Source organism: Ursus americanus, chromosome 4, assembly GCF_024610735.1.
Source record: "Ursus americanus isolate L20-20 chromosome 4, mUrsAme1.1.p, whole genome shotgun sequence".
NCBI lineage: Eukaryota > Metazoa > Chordata > Mammalia > Carnivora > Ursidae > Ursus > Ursus americanus.
The window spans coordinates 81,768,673-81,781,771 of NC_142130.1; the positions used below are offsets into that span (position 1 = coordinate 81,768,673).

Consider the following 13,099-nt stretch of genomic DNA (forward strand, 5'->3'; position numbering starts at 1 on the left):
CCAGAAAATGCAAGTCCGCACATTAATCTTCAGCTCTGTGCCCCACCAGCCCCCAACTCTTCAGTGGCTCCCCCCGAGTTTTTTAACCTCTTCGGCATCAGCCAGATCAAGAGTGCCCCAGATTTCATCATAATTGAGATGGGATTAACCTGCCAGCGAAAACCATGCTTCAAAAAACTGAAATGTTCTTGTACAAAAAGATTATGGGAGTTGAAATGCAAATCTGAATCACAAGCCAGTTTTGGATTTGCTCCAATTATTTAGAGTGAAAAGAGGCATACACAGTACTTCACAGGCATTTCTTCTGGAATTTACTACTTGGATTTAATTTATGAATAATTAGAAAGATATTCTCTTCCTTGAAAAAAAGCATGCATGTGTCCCCCCACATGCACCATAAGTGCCTGAGAGTGAATACTTCTCAATTATTATTATTGCTAGGAGGATTTTATTACCATTTTTTGGTTGACTACTGAATGTGCAATAAAATTGTCTTCTTTGTTAATTTAGCCCCCTTACTATGCTTCCTGAAAAGATGAAAAAAACCCCAACATAATGCAGGATTTGATTTGTCTGAAGCTTCTGCTAAAAGATTTTATTTAACAACGGGAGCTGCCTGGAAAGGAGATGGGCGCTCTTTGATTTACTCTGATTCTAACATTCGGGGGAAACAACAGTGGGTGGGAGGAGACTTTATCCAAAAAGGAAGCTGCTGTCTTCCTTGCCCAAATCTTTCAATGAGCAACACTGTTGGGAACATCATGGAGTCCTGTTCACCTCCTGCCTCCACCCACCCTGGTAGAAACCCAAAGACCCAGTCTTGCAGGAGAACCGAAAACGTGGGCTCTGGGGAAGGGTCGGGAAGGAAGGGCAGAGGGAGAGAGAGCGGCACAGGGAGATAGTTAACAAATGCCCACTCAAATCCACCTCTTATAAGCCCGTCTTCCTAGAAAACAGAGCGGAAATGAACTAGAGCAGATATTATAATATACATTAATTCCACTCCAAGCCCTGAGTGAGCTTAGCTGCCTTCTAGATGTAAAGAACGTCTATATAAAGATCCCCGTTTTCTTTTCTTTATGTGTCCATGATATCCTATAGGCAAGTGCTTTATTCTTGTCTTTATCTCTTCCTTCACTGGCTTTCTGGCACAGCGTGAACAAGCGTGAACAGGTCATCTGGCGAGACAAGTAGAGTGGCAGGAAGAGGGAAATTATCTTACGTACCAATTTCTGATGATGAACTTCGTATCCTGAGTCATGTCGGAACTCGGCGTCCATCTTCACCTCAGAGATCTCTTCCGTCTTGATGTTTGTCAAGCCTGAGCCTGCATGAACCCATAAGCATCACACCATTACTAAATGACGCACGGCTCTCAGTTCAGTGTCTGTGTAAACACGAGCCCTCTGACACAAAGGCTACCAGAACCTTCTCTCTAGGGCTGGAGTGAGAGGAAACAGACTAATGACTTTCTTCAAGAAAACGGACACCCTGTATTTAAACCCTTAACCACTACCTATTTCAAACAAAAAGAAATTAAAGAAATCTGAAGTTAAAGCTTCCACTGCCTTTAAACACACATTATATATATATTTTTTTAATGGGGAAAACCAGAAGTTAAATGCTAGTTGGGAGGTTGGCAAGGAAGCGTTCCCAGAACATACTGGTTTGTTCTAGGGGCTTATTGTTTAGCCTAGTCAATGTCTTTTCCCATGTGTTCTCATTCTTTTGGAAAAAATAATAAAAGTCTTCAAAAATCAGCATTAATTACCTGGTGGAATCAAACTGCTGCTTTAGGGCTTTGTTCCAGTTACAAATAAATTATGTTCGTGTATCTATGCAGTGAAGCATTGTAAAAATCGTATTATTTACTTAGTTAGGTGATTTGGTTATAGATACAGAATATAATTGGTTTGTCCACTGAATAAAGACTTGCAGTACATAATTTTAGAAAATGTTTCTGTGGGACTAACAGAATTTATAACTTACTAACTCTTCCTTCTCTATAATCATACATGATTCTTACACTAATTGTTATAATAAATTTCATTTTTCAAATAACAATTTGAAGCTACAAAACAAAATGCAAAGCCATTTTTAAAACAAAAAAATGAAGAAACAAAATATAAATATCAGTTCCCATGTTGTAGCATTTAAATCTCAAAAGTTACAATTTTAGGATGAGAAAATCATGTCCTCTTTTAAAATCTTTTAAAAGAGTTTTTAAAATCTTGTCTTCTATGGTATTCTCACCCAGGGCCAAACCCTCAGCTCCCGAGTGAATGGAGAAAAATCTATCCGTTTGCCTCCATTTCGGCCAGCTCTGCCTACAAGAATGACGGTCTTCCTTACATCAAGCCCAAATCAGTTCCCCCAAGGCATCTACGCTTGGAGCCTGTTCAATGCAGAGCAAGCCAAAACCTCCCTTCTGCCTTACAGCCTTGAACAGACCAGACTCTCGAGGAGAGACATCGTGTTCCTGATGGCTCTTGCTCGGGCTACACGTTATCAGGTCTTTCAGCTCCCATGGGACCTCATTTCTTGCTTTTTGTCTTGTCACTCTTACAGTCTTGTCCACAAGGTGCTGTAAAACCTGTCACACACCTTGCTGAAATTGAAAAGCACAATGTCCACCACAAACCATGTGCCAGTCTAACAGCACAGCTCATACAAAAAGAAAAGGAGGATCATTTGACAAGACCGCGGGCACCCATGCTGGTTGTGACAGATCCCTGACTCCTTGTCCAATCGTTCACAAAGCTTCCACTTAATAACTCATCCGAAAACAGAGCCGAGATCAACGTCAATCTACACCTGGCCTGTAGACTGTCACCCTATCTTCCCTCCTGTCCGTCTGGCAGAACTAGTCTCTTCTCCCTATCTTCCCAGCTCCCCTGCCCTCCAGGGGTCCAAAAAGATCATGGAGAGCAGTTCTACCATTTCATCCTCAAGTTCTCCTAGCCTACAATCTGTCTGGGTCACAAGGACCTGGATGTGGTAGAGAGGTGTCATAGACTTAAAATATAGCCACAAAACTGTTAATACTCCTCCTTTCCAGAGGTGGGACTGAATTCCCTTCCCCTGAGTGTGGACTGGATGGAGTGCCTTGCTTCTAACGAACAGACAATAGAGAAAGTGATTGTGGATGAGTTCTGAGGCTAGGGCAAAAAAGGCACTGCGGCTTCCCTGTTCTCTTTCTCGGATCAATTGGTGTGGGAAAGCCAGCCGCCATGTCACGAGGACACCCAAGCCGCTCTACAAAAGGTTCCCACGATGAGGTATGGTGGTGTCGTGCCAACAGCCATGTGAGTCAGCCATCTTGGGAACAGAACTTCCAACAGTCGCAGCTCTAGAGGGTGTCTTGATTGCAACCTCCTGAGAGGCCTGGAGCTGGGAGCACCCAGCTAATCGTGCCTGAAATCCTCATAATTATAAGAAACTAAATGCTTGTTGTTTTAAGTCGCTAAGTTATGGAATTATTTGTTGCATTAGCAATAGAAAACTAGTACAAGGAGTTAGTGCTTTCTTTTTTCATCCTGATTTACCTTGGGCTTTAATTTCCTTCTTTCAGAAGATCACTCTCTCTAATATAGACATGAAGTGGGACGGTTTTCCATTCTCTCTCATCTTTTACCATCCCTCACTGACCGTCCTTCAACCCCTGACCATGTCCCAAGAGCTGTGGGGCTATTTTTTTTTTTATTTTCTTGCTTTGAAATTATTTTCATTTTCTCATCATTTTCAACTCATTCTGACCTCTAATCTTCCTGACACTATGTTTATTGGGCTCTGATTCTGATGCTCTGCTATTTCTCCTTGGCTATGTATTTTTAGCTTCCTACAGGCCCTTTTAAATCTGAGATGGGGGTATAACCACAGTGATTTCTTTACAGCTCGCCCTTTTGCTGTCATCGGGATCTAGCAATGCAACAGTTAAAATTATATTTCTGAGACCTTAAGAAAAGTCTCTTCGACAGTCTTTTCTTTTAGATTGTGGGACCAACAATGACTTCAAAAAAATAGGAGCTCTCCACTCAAAAATGTAAAAGCCCACATTATTTCTGAAAGGAGAGTGAAAATACTTTGGTACTCAAACCAAATTTCAAATTCACATAATAAGCTGGAACAACAGATAATTAATTATACAGCTCAATGGTCTGTGAGACTCCCAGCAGAAAGAGATCTTTCTAGTTCATTTTTGTATAGCATGTACAATCACTTATTGAAAAGACTTTCCATACATTGAGCAAATCTCACTAAAAAAGGGAAGAAAAATAAGCTTGCACATAGGGAAACATCATTGGTAAATAAGCTCACATTGCATGTGATGAAATGTGATGTGTAGATTTAAATATGCTGCAGGGACCTTTGCTTATAGGCTCATCAGACGTGTTTTCTCATTCTAAACCCTGGTGTGACTCCAGGTCTCCAGGTCACGGTAAGTGAGCAGAATTGTTGTTTATTTGAGGGGGGAAGGAGGCATGCCCCTCATGAAACCCTTCACATGGTTTGGAGTCAAGGACTTGGGCTCCTTTATGAGGACTAGAGAAGGGTGGTAATAAATTATAGTGGAAAGGATAGCTTTCCTCCCCTTGTGAAGAGTTTGCTAACGTCTTTTCCTTCTTTATTCTGGTCAAATGGTGTAACTTGACATGCAGAGCCCATTTTTCTCTGGAAGTAAGCCAGGGGAGTAGCTGTAATGGCCGCTATGCTCAGAAATCACCACTGATAACATGCTTTCCTGACCTGACCCTTACATTCTAAAAGTGACAGTGCTCTGGCTTTTCAGATATGAAAGACAAAGAGAAGTCATCTTCCTCCATCAGGATTATACACAAAACCTTTATTTGTGTCAGAGTGACAACAGCAATCATTCAACAACGATGCCATCAACTGAACGACACGCTATGACAACCCTGGGAAGGTTCCCTAAGTTTGGAAAGCCTAAAGATATAATCTGGCACACTGAACTCAAGCATGCCGTCTCCTAAAGTGGGATGCTGGAGAACCCAACTAGCGCTACGAACATAGCAGGGAATTGCTCCAAATGCTCGGGAGACAGACTGTAAGCGTGGAGAGAGCGAGCTAGGTCTTACTTCCTACCCAGCAGATAGAGCTATTTGTAAACTAGAATATTCCTTACTTTGGATCTGATCATTCTTTCTTACCTGTGGCCCTTCTTTTATTGGGGGAGCCCTAGTCTTAGAAAGTATAAGAAAGAAGGCTGAGTCTAGGCCACTCTCTCATCTTTGAATCCTTCCCCTCTCCTTTACCAATGGATGAGACTCAAATCTTTTGAAAGCTTTCCTGAAGCTGACCTCCAGCGTGTGCCTGGGTTAACACGCCCTCGGTGAGTGTCCCATCTGCTTACACCACAGACACCCTGGCTTATAGCTTATGTGGGTCTGTATTCCCCCACCTTTCTAATTCCATCCCCTCTTTTAAATACGGCAAGTGTGTTCCTTCTATTACATTTCAAGCTCCTGAGAACAGGGGCCTTATCCTTTCATTTCTTTCCACCCACCACAGCATTTAAATGCATCGATCTTTGTGAAACACCAAAATGAAATATTGCTGTTACTGAAACATTGTTATTGTTATAATAAAGACTTCAGATGGTTTCTTCCCACGACAAAACACCTCTAACTGCTTTCTAGCTCTTCCCTTAAAATGGATTGTTTTGGAGAAATGTACGGAAAAGTTATTTTTGTGTTCGATTTTTAAAAGGGGGGGAATCAACTTTGGTGACTTTGGTGGTGTCAACCCTCCCAACCCCCATATTTCTGTTAGAACACATTGGCCTAGAGAGCCCAATGGAGGAACTTTACAAAATTGGTTGAAAGAGTTGCTTCTAATTCACTTTTTATTCTTGTACACGAAAACCATCTCTTCCTTAAAAATAAAATAGCCATAAAAAAAGGCCCAAGGCAAACGGCCATCCTGAGCTGGTCTCAGCTGGTTAGAGCGGAAGTGACCCTCAGCCTTGAGCCCCACCAAGAGCTGAGCAGGATGCAGATGTCAACCGCCACCTCCTTGAAATTCACTTGCATGACAATGGCAATAAGGAAGACATTAGGAGAGCCCAAAGTGTGTCTGACTTACTCTCATTTAAGTTCCTCTGAAAAGCCCTAAAGGCAGAGAGTCATAAAATCAATGAGAGCAGCTGTCAAGATGGGTCACTCCACTGTCCCTGCCGCCCTGTGAACAACCACACAGAGGCAGGAAGATGTCACGAGGAAGATGTGGAGTTCTCATCCATGACTGTGGCTGGGGACAGAAGTGACCCAAGCTGGCACTGGCAGTGCGAGGGGCCAGATCTGTTCTTGGCCTGCCACCGACTGTACCCGAACCAGGGACCTCCATGTGTTGACCTCTCCCAACAAGGTGAACTCCTTGGTCCTTGACTATTGCATGGGGTCATTATGAGGATAAGGAAGAAAATAAACACGGGAAGGTATGCATGTGGAGTTAAATCTCTCTAGAATACACAGCCATGTCAACTTAGTAACTACCGTCTTTGATTCATGGAAAACAATGGGTACTATTCGTTGGGCAGAGTTGTGCACAGAGTCAAAAGCCAGGCTCGTGTGTGCTTCTGTTGTGGTGTGACATTGATTTTTAAAACAGTTTGAGAGATAGGCTAAATACAGAACGAAGGGTGAAAGTGTATGTCTTCTTAATGCTGGGGAAACTGTTAAAAAAAAAGTGTCTATTTCAATGTTAATGGGAATTTTAAGGGGTACAAAAAATAAAAGACTTGTATACAGAACTATGCACATAAATCCTTTCTGTCATATTAGTTCCTCATGGAGAATAAGTCCATATAGCCCACAAAAGAGAAACTGTAAGTATTTCTGGGCTCTCGAGGTAGTCCCATTCTGACATTCTTAGGAAGTTACATCTATGTGAGAAACTGACTGAAGTTTGAGCCCAGTTCAGTCAGAAGAGGACCCGTCTGCATACCAAACAAGAAAGGAAGGATGAGATATTCAAAGCAGGAACCATGCTGTCACCAGATACAGTGTGCACCTGCGTGGTTTTCCATTTTTGAGGACAGAGAGGTCTATATACTCTTCTCCACTTAAAAAAGAAAAAAAAAAAAAACCCATAAATTGGAAGGGCTCTTTCATTGTTTGGAAAGGAAAGCTCAGAAGGAAAAACAGATTACTTCGATGGGAAATTGGAAAATAAAGTGTGCGGAAAAGGAAGGGGAATTTTTGAGAAGTCTGCTTTCCATGGTCATTCCACATCCTCTCTCTCGAAATTTGCGGTTGAGAGAGGCTCAGAGCGAAGAGCGGGGCCGGCGGGTGCTGGAGCTCAAGCGCAAGACGCCGAGAGGGAGAAGGGAGCCGGGTTGTACCTGGTCGGGTGGTCAGTCCTCGGTCGGCAGCAGGGCGGGCGTCAACAGGCTCAACTGGGCACAGGAAGCAAGATACACGGAAAGCAGACAAGACAAATCAAGATGTGAGTTGTGGCTCCTGAACACAGAGCAGGGAAAAGCACGTGAAATACATAAGTTATAAACAAGGAGCAGCTGGAAAAGAACCACAGTGAGTTAATCCTGAGTATCGGAGTGGGAGGGGGACCACTTCAAAGGGCTTGTTGCTATTGATGGGCCAACCCTACTCCTTAGGTTTTCTAGTAAAAGCACTCACCAGGATATGCAGCAACATCAAAGAAGAGGGGCTGGGGAGCGTGGATTTACCTCTCTTTGAGTTTAGGGACGGTTTCTTGGCTTTTGATTAGAAATAAAATACATCATACCCAGCCTGGCGGAAAATCTTGAAGATACCTCCTTTTACGACTGCCCGATCATATTTTATTTTACAGTTAATTCACTGCAAAAGGACTCCATTAAAGCCCCAGGGGAAATGCAAGTATGAATTTATCGGGAGAGGAAAGTTTCACCACATAATCTGCCATTTAGTGCACCAAATAAAATTTGCTCCCATTTTGAGGGTAAAAGAAGTAAACCGGAGAGCCAGTCTCTCTATTCCTTTGATATTTCTCAACTTCCACAATTTTTCCTTTGTGAGAATTCTGGGCCGGCCCCGAAGGAAACCGTGCAGGCGGCATGTGGTGCCCGCTATCGCTTACCGTTAGCCGGCATTTCCAAAGTGCTTCTGAGTCTCAGAAAACATTCAGTAGAACTTAGACTGGTCTTTGAAGAAACGGGCAAGGGAGAGAAACGAAGCTTTAAGGATTAATAAACGGATAAGGGGCAAATGAAGCCGCGGGAGGGGAAAAGCCCCTTGGGGTAAGGCCTGGGAAATACAAGGTAAGAAGGTAAGGAAAGGCGAGCAAAAATGTCTGTGGGAAGATAAGGTGTGCTCGATGGGACGGCTTCTGGACGAGCGGTTTCAGGAAGACCACCCAGCTTACTGACGCACACAGCCTGGCCTTCCAAGGTGGGATTACCAACCCCAATCCATCCTGAATGTCACATGTTGGCAGAATAGGGAGGAAGAGAGCGGCAGGAAGTCAAGACTTCAAATCATGAAAAAAAACAAAACAAAACAAAACACCCAAACAAAAAACCAGGTTTCTGAGAATACGAAGACATTTGGATGGATCCAAAGAGTAGCGTGGTTTGGGCCTTTATCGTGCAGAGTGGCGGCATGGTGGAGAGGAGCGTGGAGGCCTCTAAGCCCAACATCACAACGTAAGCAACTTTGGGCGAATGACCATGTCTGAGGCTGCTTCTTCACATGTCAAACATAAAACAGCCTCATCTACTTGTGGTGAGAAACAAGACGATCTTGAAGCCTGCTTCTGAAATGCTCCAGTACTAGGGAACCGCATGTAGTAAACCTTCCCTAACGACTCCTGTTGAGAGGATGACTAATTTCTAGTACTTCACGGCTACGACAGGTCAAGACGCCCTTCCTCCCGCAGCTCACAAATACATTCGAATGACACAGATTCTCGTGTTTCACCTTTCTTCCCATCTGCAACAGTATGTAGTGAGGGACGTTATTACTCCTCGTAAAACAGAGTGAACGGAGGGATTATTGTGTTTTTTGAGACTTTCCCCACGAGAGGTCCAAGGGTGCTTCAGTTGAAGAGAAGAGCGTGCCGAAGGACACTCACGGAGCGAACAAGGAACTCGAAGTGGGGAGCCTAATCGTCAATGGCTAAATCGTCAGGAACTGTATTTGACTCACGAGGGAAACAGCAGTTAATCTGTGGTTTAAATACAGGCTGAAGAGCTGCTAGTTGGTCCCAGAGTCCGCTGTAATGCCACCACTGATTTACTCTGTGATCTTGGGCAAGCCACATTCTTTCCAATGCTAGTTTTGTCATAAGCAAACAGGGTTTTTTCAGGGCTCAAATGTGCACACATACGCACAAGAACCTTTCAAATGATAAAGCACTGTTCCACAATTCTTAAAGAAATATAGAAAAAGCCATCAAATAGATGGACAGGAAAAAAAAAGTCTGAAAGATATTACCACAAAAAGCTATCATTAGTTATTCCTGGGTGAGGAGATTGTTTCTAGAAACTTCTCTGCCTTTTCTTCCCCATGTGCATGTGTTATCTGAAAACAGTAATAAAACCTTGCCTGTTTTTTAGGAAGGTGAAACAATTAATAGTTTTTTTGACTTAAACCCAGCCTGCTTTAACAGTTTGAGGCTGATTCAGTATGAATTAATATTCAAAAAATAAGTAACTCCTGTGTTCAGTGAGCAGATATCAATCAATCTTTTAAAAAGACAATTATGACTTCGGGGCCAAAAATGCACACACATCGACAAGACAAAGTGGTGCATTATTTCCCAGTCCAACACAAATACTTTCTGATTTTCCAAATGAACTATTATTCGTTGAACCAGAAAGTAACTTCAATATAGTATTCAAAACATTTTATAGTAGCTGTTTAGTAAATTAAAAATAAGAAAGAGGTCGTCTTATAAGTTAGGATAAAACTTATGCAGAAATGTGTTATTCCCACACCTTCAGTCGTTTTGAAACCTTTCCCTAAGAGAGGAGAGAAACAAAATGATTCCAATTCTGGGGCTTCTGAGTTTGGTCTGGTGCTCCTTGTAACAGATCAGTTCTAAGCTGAATGCTGCCTAGCACAGCCTGCCCCCAGGCCAAAGGGACTGGAGGAATCAGCAGGAAAACGGTTTTATACAGACAGAAAACAGGCCTGAAAATGACATTATTTATTTTCAATTTCAGCACCTATATATGTATGTATTTTTAAAAAAGATTTTAAAAATTTATTTTAGAGAGTGCGTGCGAGCAGGGGAAGGGGCAGAGGGAATGGGAGAGAGAATCTCAAGCAGACTCCCCACTGAGCGTGGAGCCTGACGTGGGGCTCGATCTCACAACCCCGAGATCACAACCTGAACTGAAATCAAGAGTCGGACACTTAGCCGACTGAGCTACCCAGGTACCCCTCAATTTCAGCATTTAAAGTGATTTGGTCATTGCTTCTTTATTAGGCTAATCAGAAATATACCAGAGGGCAGCTTCACTTGGCAATTACATACATAACAGTCTTGTAAGATCTGCTGTACCTCTTTGAGAATATGATAGTGTTTCATGTATGTTTTCTACACAAGGAAGCTGACTGCTGGCCACTCGGTGGCTGGCCTGCTCAGGCAATCATGACAAAGCAGAAGACAGATGCCTTTAGCCAGATGACTTCATGATCCATGAGAATGACAGTTTGATAAATAACAGCTTCACTTCATGTTAGCCAGTTAAGTTTTGTGGATCTGAAGAAACCACAGAAAAATCCCTCAAGGCAAACTGCAGCTGGTCAAAGAGCCTAAAATATTGGAAAACTGGGATATGCTTAGTCCTTCAATATAAATTAAAAGAAGGTCTGGGTGTCTGACCCTCTCTCTGGACTCGACTGACTGTTCTTAAGAAAAAGCAATGAATTGTTGGTAAGGTCTGAAGCGATGATGATAAGGACTGCATGAACAATGAAAGGAAATGCTCTGAGAATTTCAGGTATTTTCAACGGCTCTGTGTGTGAGCAGCACGTGTCTGAGACATTCACAAGGAACAAAGCCCTGGGGAGAGGGAATAAGGGGAGGAGATGGGGAGGGCAGAAAGGGGGAGCTTTTTAGGACTGTGTCATTATATGGCTTGTTATAGTCATTAATTTTTAAGGATATACCATTTGGACCATAGGGTGATTCTCCCTGGGAGCAGCTGGTAAAACCTCTCTAATAAGACCCTGATTCTATAGAAAGACCAAATGAGCAAACGAAAGAAAGAAGGAAGGAAGGAAGGAAGGAAGGAAAATAAAGGAAAGGAAAGAAAGAAAAATCTACACTATAGCTACTGTGTTACTGTGTACTACACAGCAACATTTACTGTGTTGTAGCTACTTTGCCTGCCATCTCACTTAATGCTTATACCTTATCTCTGAATTAGGAATTATTATCACCTTTGTTTTACAGACCAGGAAATAGCCACAGAGGCTCTCTAACTTGCCCACCACACCCAGCAGTGCTGGAATTCAAACTCTGAGGACCCACACCATTCAGGAGTGTGGGGTAGCTACTATTCTGTAGGATGGTGGGGATGTGGAGGTGCTCTTGGCTGTCACCATGACTACAGGGCAAGGGAGGACACTACTGGCATCTAGGGGGTGGGGACCAAAGATGCCGGATGCCTTGCAGAGGGCAATCCCATATGAATAAGAAAAGCCCTGCATCCTCTACGATTTCCTAAGTTCCTGCTGGACATTCATTTCTCTGTAACTATGTGAGTCTAGAGCGTAACTCAGTTGAATATATAAACACGAAGTATTTATTGCATAGCTCTTACTGTAACCTGGATACGCTAAGAGCTCATCACCAGGTAAAACGAGGGAAGGTGGTTTTTGTTAGAGCTTTCCCAAGAGTTCTTCACTATGCTAGGAACTTGTTCGCTGTTGCCCACAGAACCTGAATCATGGAATCAGCCCTTGTGTCAGGCTGCTTTTGTTATCTGTCACATCCATATGGAACAAACAGCTGATCATGCCACTGTTCCCATTAGCAGTCAAGCCTGAATACTTATGCGTTGAAACGCTTATTATAAATTACATCCATTATATTGATTTTTTCCTCTGAAACACCGTCAGTCCATTTTATTTTATGATTCACGGTTAAGGAGGCTTTTCAAAATGTTGTAAAAGGAGTGCTGGGTCTGATAACAGCGAGAACCAGAACTCAAACTCTGAGATCCTCCATATTCTTGCCTCGTAATACTTTCATGTAAGATTTTCTATTTATCAGTGACAGGTCTTTATTTATCAAGAGTATCGGCAGTTCTGATGAAGCTCGGGCAATGTGAGCAGCTGTGTCCTGGTCAAGGATCCAGAGGCATCAATCAAGGATTGTGCCCAAATGGGCACGTTGGCAACACCCAAGGGCCCGGGGTGTCTGTCTGTGTGCACGAGCATAGACGGTCTCCTAGGACCGATGGCGACAGGCCGCTCTCAGAGTCTACTCCTGAGTGGAGGTGTTTAAGTCCACTGCTGTTCTGGGCTATCTCCAAAACCTATAGCTCTTAGCCTGCCAAAGACTGACCACTTTGGAGAAACCCAGTAGTTAACCCAACCTTCTTTCTTTGGGTTATCTGGCAAGTGTTGTGGGGACAGTCACAGCTTGCCTCCTAACTTGAACCAAGACTTCTTTCTTGCTTGATTTGGGAGGCTTGCCAAGGGGTAGAAGACCAGGAAAACAGAGGATATGTTGACAGTGGCATCAATCAAGGTTTGGATTTTAGGAAGGTACTTTCCTAAAATAGTTCCTCCCTCTGTTTCTCCTTAAAAAGAACAACAAATACCCTTGCATTTCTTTTCCCTAAACAGAGTGGGTCAGTTTGGCTACTACTTAAAAATTTTAATATAAACAGAATGTTTACCAGAATGCATCTACTTTTTAATGGAGACCACTTACATGCATATGACCACATATATTCATATAAACATATGAAGTCAAGATGAAATGCTTGGAGCACATAAAGGACAATTTATTTAACTCTCAGTATTATTTATACTACTAATATGATAAATGCGAAGTTAAATTTACCTCATTACAGATACCAAGGAAATGCAGTATTCATATTAAGCGGTTAAGCTCTCAATAT

General features: G+C 42.7%; 1 protein-coding gene across 6 annotated transcripts in view; it reads right to left on the reverse strand.

Annotated features, from left to right (window-relative positions):
* The window catches only part of APP (amyloid beta precursor protein), a 256,673-nt gene that overhangs the window by 10,401 nt on the left and 233,173 nt on the right, over positions 1 to 13,099 (reverse strand). For 3 of the 6 annotated variants that reach the window (XM_045785474.1, XM_045785472.2, XM_045785470.2), the window contains 2 exons: positions 7,361 to 7,414; positions 1,227 to 1,327 (listed from right to left, as the gene is read on the reverse strand). In XM_045785474.1, coding sequence (XP_045641430.1) covers positions 1,227 to 1,327; positions 7,361 to 7,414 — 155 coding nt within the window. The remainder of the gene's footprint in view (positions 1 to 1,226; positions 1,328 to 7,360; positions 7,415 to 13,099) is intronic. The other 3 variants (XM_045785475.2, XM_045785473.2, XM_045785471.2) reach the window with 1 other exon arrangement.